Genomic DNA, 10160 nt, shown 5'->3' with positions numbered 1-10160 from the left:
TGACCACGAGTGACCACACGGGCTTAGGCATCGAACTCCTTTATTTCCCACAACCCTGGGGGCCCCAGAGCTGAGGCAGGGGGATGCCCGCGGTGGGCGCGGCGATGTCGTTGTGGGCGGAGTCGGCCTGGGCGGTGCTGGCGTCCTAGACGGGGGCGGAGTCTGCGGGCGACAGGGGGCGGGGCGTCAGACAGGAAGTGGTTGTCACTGACAGTCATCCCCCTGCCTCACACTCACTGTCGTCCCCCTGCCTCAGACACTCACTGTCATCCCCCTGCCTCACACTCACTGTCGTCCCCCTGCCTCACACTCACTGTCATCCCCCTGCCTCACACTCACTGTCATCCCCCTGCCTCACACTCACAGTCATCCCCCTGCCTCACACTCACCGTCATCCCCCTGCCTCAGACTCACCGTCATCCCCCTGCCTCACACTCACCGTCATCCCCCTGCCTCACACTCACTGTCATCCCCCTGCCTCACACTCACTGTCATCCCCCTGCCTCACACTCACAGTCGTCCCCCTGCCTCACACTCACTGTCATCCCCCTGCCTCACACTCACTGTCATCCCCCTGCCTCACACTCACTGTCATCCCCCTGCCTCACACTCACTGTCGTCCCCCTGCCTCACACTCACTGTCGTCCCCCTGCCTCACACTCACCGTCGTCCCCCTGCCTCACACTCACTGTCGTCCCCCTGCCTCACACTCACCGTCATCCCCCTGCCTCACACTCACTGTCATCCCCCTGCCTCAGACTCACCGTCATCCCCCTGCCTCACACTCACCGTCATCCCCCTGCCTCACACTCACTGTCATCCCCCTGCCTCACACTCACTGTCATCCCCCTGCCTCACACTCACTGTCATCCCCCTGCCTCACACTCACTGTCATCCCCCTGCCTCACACTCACTGTCGTCCCCCTGCCTCACACTCACTGTCATCCCCCTGCCTCACACTCACTGTCGTCCCCCTGCCTCACACTCACTGTCATCCCCCTGCCTCACACTCACTGTCGTCCCCCTGCCTCACACTCACTGTCATCCCCCTGCCTCACACTCACTGTCGTCCCCCTGCCTCACACTCACTGTCGTCCCCCTGCCTCACACTCACTGTCATCCCCCTGCCTCACACTCACTGTCGTCCCCCTGCCTCACACTCACTGTCATCCCCCTGCCTCACACTCACTGTCGTCCCCCTGCCTCACACTCACTGTCATCCCCCTGCCTCACACTCACTGTCGTCCCCCTGCCTCACACTCACTGTCATCCCCCTGCCTCAGACTCACTGTCGTCCCCCTGCCTCACACTCACTGTCATCCCCCTGCCTCAGACTCACTGTCATCCCCCTGCCTCACACTCACTGTCGTCCCCCTGCCTCACACTCACTGTCGTCCCCCTGCCTCACACTCACCGTCATCCCCCTGCCTCACACTCACCGTCATCCCCCTGCCTCACACTCACTGTCATCCCCCTGCCTCACACTCACCGTCATCCCCCTGCCTCACACTCACTGTCATCCCCCTGCCTCAGACTCACTGTCGTCCCCCTGCCTCACACTCACTGTCATCCCCCTGCCTCAGACTCACTGTCATCCCCCTGCCTCACACTCACTGTCGTCCCCCTGCCTCACACTCACTGTCGTCCCCCTGCCTCACACTCACCGTCATCCCCCTGCCTCACACTCACCGTCATCCCCCTGCCTCACACTCACTGTCATCCCCCTGCCTCGCACCCGCCCCAGCCGCGACCCCGCGACCCCCAGGCCCCGCCCCCTCACCCGGCTCCCGGAAGCACAGACGCTTCTTCTGGTAGGCGACGAAGCTCGAGACGGCGCCGGCGACTGCGGCCACCACGGCGGCGACCACGCCCGGGACCAGGCCCTGGGGCGAGCCTGGGGGCGGGGCCTCGGTCAGGGCGGGGACTAAGGGAGGGCGGGGCGACTGCGGGGCGGGGATTATGACTTCCTGTCATGGCTGTGACTTCCTGTCGGGGGCGGGACTTCCTGTCGGGGCTGTGGCTTCCTGTCGGGGGCGGGACTTACCTTCAGGCTCCGGCTCCTCGCTCCGCCCTCCGCCTCCTGCGGTGACAAGAAATCACCCACAATGCACCTGCCCCGCCCACACGGCCCCGGCTCCTCCCACCCAGAAGTGGGCGTGGCCATGGGGAAGGGGGGGCCGAATCAAAGGAGCGTGGGCGACGAGGGGCGGGGTTACGGGACGGGCTGTGGGTGAGGGGGCGGGACCGAGACAGGAAGTGGGCGTGGCCTGTGAGGGATGGGGCCGAGACAGGAAGTGGGCGTGGCCTGTGAGGGGCGGGGCCGACCTCTCCCTCCGCTCCCGGCGACGTCCTCCAGGTCGCGGTCTGAGATTCCCCCTGTGGGCGGAGTCGGGGCGGTGACGTCAGCGCTGACCTCTGACCCGGGGGCGGTGACATCATCGACCCCGGGGTGGAATCAGTGCATGTGACAGGAAGGAAGGCCGGGCGGAGGGCGGGGCTCATTTACATAAATTAGCATGAATTATAATGGACTTGAGGGCAAGCAGGGTCTGGGTTGGAGGTGATTTGCATAAATTTGCATGGGTTATAATGCAGATGGTGGGAAATGGGCTTGGGTTGGACTGATTTGCATAAATTAGCATAGGCTCTGCATGAGCGATGAGCCCAGAGCAGCTGATTTGCATAAATTAGCATGAAGCTATGGTGATCAGCAGCAGCGACTGCACCTGGACTCATTTGCATAAACTTCCGGGTCAGAGCTGATTTACATAAATTGCCATGCGCAGTGAGCAGAGGCTCATTAGCATAAACCCCCAGCACAGGATGGAAGGCTGTGGGCGGGGCTATGATAACGAGGTGATCGAGGCCACACCCACAGCCCTGAGCTGACTACGCGGTGACAGCGGCCTAATTAGCATAAATCAGCATAGACGTTGACGTCATCAGAAGCCCTCAATGTGCATGAAGCTCGTTAGCATGCGGACGTGGGGGAGGAGCCTTGGCTCATTTGCATAAACCCGCCCCCTCGCTCTGCGCTCACCTGGGGGCGGGAGGTTAGGAGGAAGGAGGCGGAGCCTGGGTGGGCGAAGCAACGCTGATTAGCATAAATTAGCATAGATTAGCATGCGGCTGGGCGTCGCCGGGCTGTGGGAGGGAAGGTGCGGGTGGTTAATTAGCATAAATCTGCATGCGTCAGCGCAGGCCCCGCCCTCAGCCTAAACCCAGCCGTTATAATTAGCATAGATCTGGGCTCATTTGCATAAAATCACTCAGCCTTTCCTTTCTAATTAACATAAATCGGTGCTCATTTGCATACACGGGTTCCTCTCTGCGTTTCCTTCATAACTGGCTCATTAGCATAGGCTCAGCTCATTTGCATAAACCCATTTCCATTCTTTTTGTTTATAATTAGCGTAAATCATTTGCGTAAATCAGTGCTCATTTGCATAGCCACTCCCCTCATGGTTGGCATAATCATCCCTCGTCACCCCACACTGAGCTCATTTGCATAAACCCGCCCCTCTCAGCGTTTTCTACGCAGTCACCGCAATCGTGCTCATTTGCATGCCCCGCCCTCCCCCACAATCAGCACAAATCAGGAATAAGCAGGGACGTTAATTAGCATAACTCGGCTCCCAGGTCACAGCTCATTAGCATAAACCTCCCTCATTAGCATACCCCACCCTTCACCGTTAGCCTGGGATAACCAGCATGTACTTTACCTCATTAGCATAAATTAGCATATCCGCGGCCCCCACTCCGGTGACTCCGCCCCCAACCCTGCCGCCCTCACTTCCGGCTCCGACCGGCTCAGGCCGGTTCCCGGTTCTCACCCCCGGGCAGCGCGTCGTCCAGGTTCAGGTCGTCTGCGGGAGACAGGAAGTGGCACAGGAAGTGGGTGAGGGACAGGAAGTGGGAGGGACAGGAAGTGGGTGACAGACAGGAAGTGGGACAGGAAGTGGGTGTGAGACAGGAAGTGGGTGAGGGACAGGAAGTGGGAGGGACAGGAAGTGGGTGTGAGACAGGAAGTGGGTGTGACACAGGAAGTGGGTGAGGGACAGGAAGTGGGAGGGACAGGAAGTGGGTGACAGACAGGAAGTGGGACAGGAAGTGGGTGTGAGACAGGAAGTGGGTGAGGGACAGGAAGTGGGAGGGACAGGAAGTGGGTGTGAGACAGGAAGTGGGTGTGACACAGGAAGTGGGTGAGGGACAGGAAGTGGGGCCTCACCTGACGCCGGCTTCTTTGGCGCCGTCGGGCCCTTGGGCGGCGGCTTCTTGGTTGGATCTGGGGACGAAAAACATGGCGTCTAATGATTATTAATTAGTGTCATCATTGAGATGTGAGGCAGGGGGATGGCTGTGAGTGACTGTGACTGAGCCTGTGAGGCAGGGGGATGACTGTGACTAATGACGACTGAGTGTGTGAGGCAGGGGGATGACTGTGACTAATGACGACTGAGTGTGTGAGGCAGGGGGATGACTGTGAGTGAAGACGAGTGAGCGTATGATCCAGGGAAATGACCCTGAGTGACAAGGACTGAGTGTCTGAGGCAGTGGGATGACTGTGAGTAATGGGGAGTCACTGTCTGAGGCAGTGGGGTGGCTGTGACTCAGCCTGTGAGGCAGGAGGATGAGCATGAGTGACAAGGAGTGACGGTGTGAGGCAGGGGGACGGCTGTGAGTGACGGTCTGACGCAGGGGGACGACTGTGAGTGAGCGTGTGAGGCAGGGGGACGGCTGTGAGTGAGTGTGTGAGGCAGGGGGACGGCTGTGAGTGACGGTGTGAGGCAGGGGGACGGCTGTGAGTGATGGTGTGAGGCAGGGGGATGGCTGTGAGTGACGGTGTGAGGCAGGGGGACGGCTGTGAGTGACGGTGTGAGGCAGGGGGATGGCTGTGAGTGACGGGGTCCGGGCTGTGAGAGAAAAGGAAACCAAATCATTAAAAAGCTTTAAAATTTCGCATTTAAATTTCATGTAAATTTATTTAAACTTTATGCAAATTTATGCAAATCTACGCGCCCGTGTCTCCCCTGGATCCCATCAGATCCGACTCAACTTCACCTCAATTCCGTTTAAATTCGTTCAAATCTCGGCGTTCGCTTTATTCAAATTTATTTAAATAAACTTTACCTAATTTACATTTTATTTAAATCCAACCTGAACCCAAATTTATTTATTTCACACTTTGGTGGCGGATTTTTTCCCCGGATTTTATTCAAGCGCCATTTAAGCCTCGGTTTAATTCAATTTCCAGGTCACGTGAGTCCGGATTTATTCACTTATGCAAATTTATGCAAATTTATTCAATTATGTTTCACCTGAATTCCTCCAGATCTGCCTGAAATTCACGGTAATTTCATTAAAATTTCATTAAAATTCATTTAATTTCATTTAATTTCATTAAAATCTGTTGAAATCTGGGCCCCGTGACGCGTTTGCTTTATTCAAATTTATGTAAATATTTTACCAGGATTTATTTAAATGTCACGGGATCCGACTCAGGTTCATTTAACTCATGTTTTATTTAATTTCAAACTTCGTCGGATCCGATTCTCATCTGAATTCACTTAAAGTCAATGTTTGAATCAAATTCATTCTGAGAATAAAAACATTGAATTAAACATTAAATTAAACATTAAGTTAAACATTAAATTAAATATTAAATTAAACATTAAATTAAATATTAAAGACTTAATTAAACAATTGAATTATTTAATTATTTAATAAATAAATATCAATTAAATTAATTTAAAATTATTAAGTGAAAATTAAAATAAAACTTACGTGAAACTCAGATACAAATTGACTAAATTTCAAGTAAAATTCAAATAAAAATCGATCAAAAGTTAATTGGAAATTAAACAAAATTTAAAAATCAAACATCCTGTGAATTTTATCCGGGTTTTATTTAATTTAATTATTATTATTTAATTTAATTTAATTATCCGAGTTTTATCCGGATTTTATTTAATTTAATTCAGTTTTAATCTCGTGTAATTTATCCGCTCACGTTTTATTTAAATTCACTTCAGTGAAATCGCACGGAAAACACGAGAAACTGAAATAAATAAAACGATGAACTGAGCTCGAACTGAAGTAAATTTAAATAATAATTATTTAAATTTTCCATTTTTTTTGCTCATTTGCATTTTATTTGGCTTAAAATTTCTTTCGACTTTACGTAAATTCATTCCGATTCCGTCCGAATTTATTGACTTTGTTTTCGAATTTTTATTTTTCAATTTATTGACTGAATTTAATTTAATTTAATTTAATTAATTTAATTCAAATCATGTTTTATTTCGATCCATCGATATTTTTCCCGAAAATTTATTTTAAATTTTATTTAACTTTTTCTTTAACTTTTCTTTGTGTTTTATTTCAGTTCAATAAATTTTGCTCAAATTTATTATTATTATTATTATTATTATTTATTTTAAATTTTGCTTAAATTTTTTTTTTTTTTAATTTGTGTCCGGATCTCGATCGACTGAGACTTTGAATTATTTGAATTTTAATTTAGTTTCCATTAAATTTCTAAATCGTTTTCGTTTGAATTTTACGTGAACTTTATTTAATTTAACTTCCATTTGACTTTTACTTAAATCTCATTTAATTCTCATTTAATTTCTCATTAACTTTGCTCTGAGTTTTCATTTGAGCTTCGTTCAACTTTCATCGGTTTTTAAATCTCGTCTAATTTCCAGTGAATTTTCGATCGATTTCTCTTCGCATTTTGCTCGAAACTCAGTTAATTTTAATTTGACTTTTATTTAACTTTTATTGAATTTTCCTTTAAAAATCGTCAATTATTGTTTAATTATATTTTTTGTGGATTTTACCCTTTGTTTAACTTTTAATTAACTGAATCTCATTGACTTTAAATTAACTTTTAATTAACTGTAATTTAATATTTATTTAAATTTATTTATTGAATTTTCCTTTAAAAATCGTCAATTAAGTTTTAATTATGATTTTTTGCGGTTTTAGCCTTTGTTTAACTTTTAATTGATTGAATTTTATTGACTTTAAGTTGATTTTTAATTCATCGTATTTTGATTTTTATTTAAATTTATTTAAAATTTATTTAAATCGTTATTATATTATATAAGAAATCACTATTACAAATCATTAAAGTTTATTATTATTCATTTATTTAAATTATCGTCACATCACATATAAGTCATCATCATCATAAATTATTATTAAAATTAAAATTTATTTAAATTAATTCAAAGTCAATAAAACTCAATTAATAAAAATCTAATTAATTAATTTTAATTTGACTTTTAATTAAGTTTCATTGAATTTTCCTTTAAAAATCGTCAATTATTGTTTAATTATATATTTTTTGGGATTTTACCCTTTATTTGACTTTTAATTAACTGAATCTCATTGACTTTAAATTAACTTTTAATTAACTGTAATTTAATATTTATTTAAATTTATTTATTGAATTTTCCTTTAAAAATCGTCAATTAAGTTTTAATTATGATTTTTTGGGGTTTTACCCTTTGTTTAACTTTTAATTGATTGAATTTTATTGACTTTAAGTTGATTTTTAATTCATCGTGATTTCATTTTTATTTAAATTTATTTAAAATTTATTTAAATCGTTATCATATTATATAAGAAATCACTATTACAAATCATTAAAGTTTATTATTATTCATTTATTTAAATTATCGTCAAATCACATATAAGTCATCATCATCATCATAAATTATTATTAAAATTAAAATTTATTTAAATTAATTCAAAGTCAATAAAACTCAATTAATAAAAATCTAATTAATTTTAATTTGACTTTTAATTAAGTTTCATTGAATTTTCCTTTAAAAATCGTCAATTATTGTTTAATTATAATTTTTTGGGTGATTTTACCCTTTATTTGACTTTTAATTAACTGAATCTCATTGACTTTAAATTAACTTTTAATTAACTGCAGTTTGATATTTATTTAAATTTATTTATTGAATTTTCTTTTAAAAATCGTCAATTAAGTTTTAATGATAATTTTTTTGATTTTACCTTTTATTTGACTTTTAATTGATTGAATTTTATTGACTTTAAGTTGATTTTTAATTCATCGTGATCTCATTTTTATTTAAATTTAATTAAAATTTATTTAAATCGTTACCATATTACGTATAAAAATCATCATCACAAATTATTTAAATTTATTTAAATTATCGTCACATCACATATAAGTCATCATCATCACAAATTATTATTAAAATTTATGTAAATTAATTCAAAGTCAATAAAACTCAATTAATAAAAATCTATTTATTTAAAATCTATTTAAATCGTTATTATATTACGTATAAAAATCATTATTACAAATTTAAATTTATGTAAATTAGCATCACATCACATATAAATCATCATAAATTATTATTAAAATTTATGTAAATTAATTCAAAGTCAATAAAAGTCAATTCATAAAAATCTAATTAAGTTTCTAATTAATTAATCCATGAAACCCGCCATCGTTTCCCGCCCCGGCTCCGCCCACTATGACGTCACCGTGACGTCACGGCCCCGCCCCTCACCGCCGAGCGCGTCCCCCAGGTCGAAGTCTCCTCCGGCGTCCGCGGCCTTCAGCGCCGAAACCGGCGGGAACCGGATCCCGGGACCTGCGGGGGGGGGGGGGTGACGTCAGCGCGCGGGAACGAAAGCCACGCCCACTTCCGGCCGCAGCCGCAGCCGCGAGGCGGTGACTCAGCCCGGGCGGCGGCCGCGCCCACGTGACTGACGGGCGCGGCCGGGTCACTCGCGGTCACTCCCCGGCCTCACAAGGTCACTCGCGGTCAATCCCCGGCCTCACACGGTCACTCGCGGTCACTCCCCGGCCTCACGCGGTCACTCCCGGTCACTCCCCGGCCTCACACGCTCACTCGCGGTCACTCCCCGGCCTCACGCGGTCACTCGCGGTCACTCCCCGGCCTCACAAGGTCACTCGCGGTCACTCCCCGGCCTCACAAGGTCACTCGCGGTCACTCCCCGGCCTCACAAGGTCACTCGCGGTCACTCCCCGGCCTCACACGCTCACTCGCGGTCACTCCCCGGCCTCACGCGGTCACTCGCGGTCATTCCCCGGCCTCACACGCTCACTCGCGGTCAATCCCCGGCCTCATAACCTCACTCCCCGTCAGTCGCCGCCATCCCCCTGCCTCAGAAACCCATTCTCAGTCACTCGCAGTCACTCCCCTGCCTCCATCCCCGTCTCCAGTCACTCGCCAGTCGCACCCAATCCCCGGCCGCAGCCTCTCCCTCCCACCTCGGGCCAAAAGCCGCGCCCGGGCCCAGAGTAAACAGCGGGCGGAGGCCGGGGATTGACCGCGAGTGCGCGACTCCGGCCCTGCCCACCACGGTCATCCCCCCGCCTCAACCCCGCCCGGCCATCGCGGTCACTCCCCGGCCTCAGATCCGCACCGCGGTCACTCCCCGGCCGCAGCTCCCCATCGCGGTCACTCCCCGGCCGCAGCTCTCCATCGCGGTCACTCCCCGGCCGCAGCTCCCCCCGCGCCGAGGCCGCGAGCAGCACCAGGGTCACGGCCGCCAGCGCCGCGCGCGCCATGGCCGAGTGATTGACGGGCGGGGCCGCGGGGCGGGGCCGGGAGTGACGGAAGCCCCGCCCACCGAGGCCCCGCCCCCGGGGAATCCCCGGGAAACCCGGAAACAACGGCGCGAAAACAAGATGGCGGCCACGCCACGCCCCCGGGGCTCCGGGTCATCCCCCTGCCTCCGAATCCGTGTCTCACACTCCCGCTCATCCCCCTGCCTCCGCGTCCGCGTCTCACACTCCCGGTCATCCCCCTGCCTCCGAATCCGTGTCTCACACTCCCGGTCATCCCCCTGCCTCCGCGTCCGCGTCTCACACTCCCGGTCATCCCCCTGCCTCCGCCTCCGCGTGTCACACTCCCGGTCATCCCCCTGCCTCCGCGTCCGCGTCTCACACTCCCGGTCATCCCCCTGCCTCCGCGTCCGTGTCTCACACTCCCGGTCATCCCCCTGCCTCCGAATCCGCGTCTCACACTCCCGGTCATCCCCCTGCCTCCGCGTCCGTGTCTCACACTCCCGGTCATCCCCCTGCCTCCGAATCCGCGTCTCACACTCCCGGTCATCCCCCTGCCGCCGCCGCTCATTTTCTTTAT

General features: G+C 48.4%; 1 protein-coding gene across 4 annotated transcripts; it reads right to left on the bottom strand.

Moving 5' to 3' along the window:
* Positions 1-23: 23 nt before the first annotated feature.
* Positions 24-10067, bottom strand: LOC143437365 (CD99 antigen-like). Of its 4 annotated transcripts, none has more exons than XM_076922175.1 (9): positions 10022-10067; positions 8556-8639; positions 4229-4285; positions 3834-3866; positions 3041-3094; positions 2326-2376; positions 2045-2080; positions 1781-1894; positions 24-162 (listed from the first exon to the last, which is right to left on the bottom strand). In XM_076922175.1, the coding sequence occupies exons 1-9, from the start codon at positions 10050-10052 to the stop codon at positions 146-148; spliced, it is 477 nt and encodes a 158-aa protein (XP_076778290.1). In that variant the 5' UTR covers positions 10053-10067; the 3' UTR covers positions 24-145. The 4 variants fall into 4 exon arrangements, with proteins under 4 accessions (XP_076778290.1, XP_076778289.1, XP_076778291.1 ...); XM_076922174.1 differs by lacking the exon at positions 10022-10067 and adding an exon at positions 9439-9608; XM_076922176.1 differs by lacking the exons at positions 3041-3094; positions 10022-10067 and adding an exon at positions 9439-9603.
* Positions 10068-10160: the final 93 nt, after the last annotated feature.

This window comes from Arvicanthis niloticus, chromosome Y (assembly GCF_011762505.2).
Source record: "Arvicanthis niloticus isolate mArvNil1 chromosome Y, mArvNil1.pat.X, whole genome shotgun sequence".
Classification (NCBI taxonomy): Eukaryota; Metazoa; Chordata; class Mammalia; order Rodentia; family Muridae; genus Arvicanthis; species Arvicanthis niloticus.
Note: the sequence above shows the minus strand (reverse complement) of the source record. Positions and strands in the feature narration are given on the sequence as shown.

Excerpts from the sequence above, each read along its gene's own strand:
- LOC143437365 (XM_076922174.1), bottom strand. The coding sequence starts at position 9,583 with ATGGCGCGCGCGGCGCTGGCGGCCGTGACCCTGGTGCTGCTCGCGGCC. Across the intron at positions 3,867-4,228 it reads GCCAAAGAAGCCGGCGTCAG|ACGACCTGAACCTGGACGAC; the intron begins GTGAGGCCCCAC and ends TGTCTCCCGCAG. Across the intron at positions 1,895-2,044 it reads CGAGGAGCCGGAGCCTGAAG|GCTCGCCCCAGGGCCTGGTC; the intron begins GTAAGTCCCGCC and ends CCCCGCCCCCAG.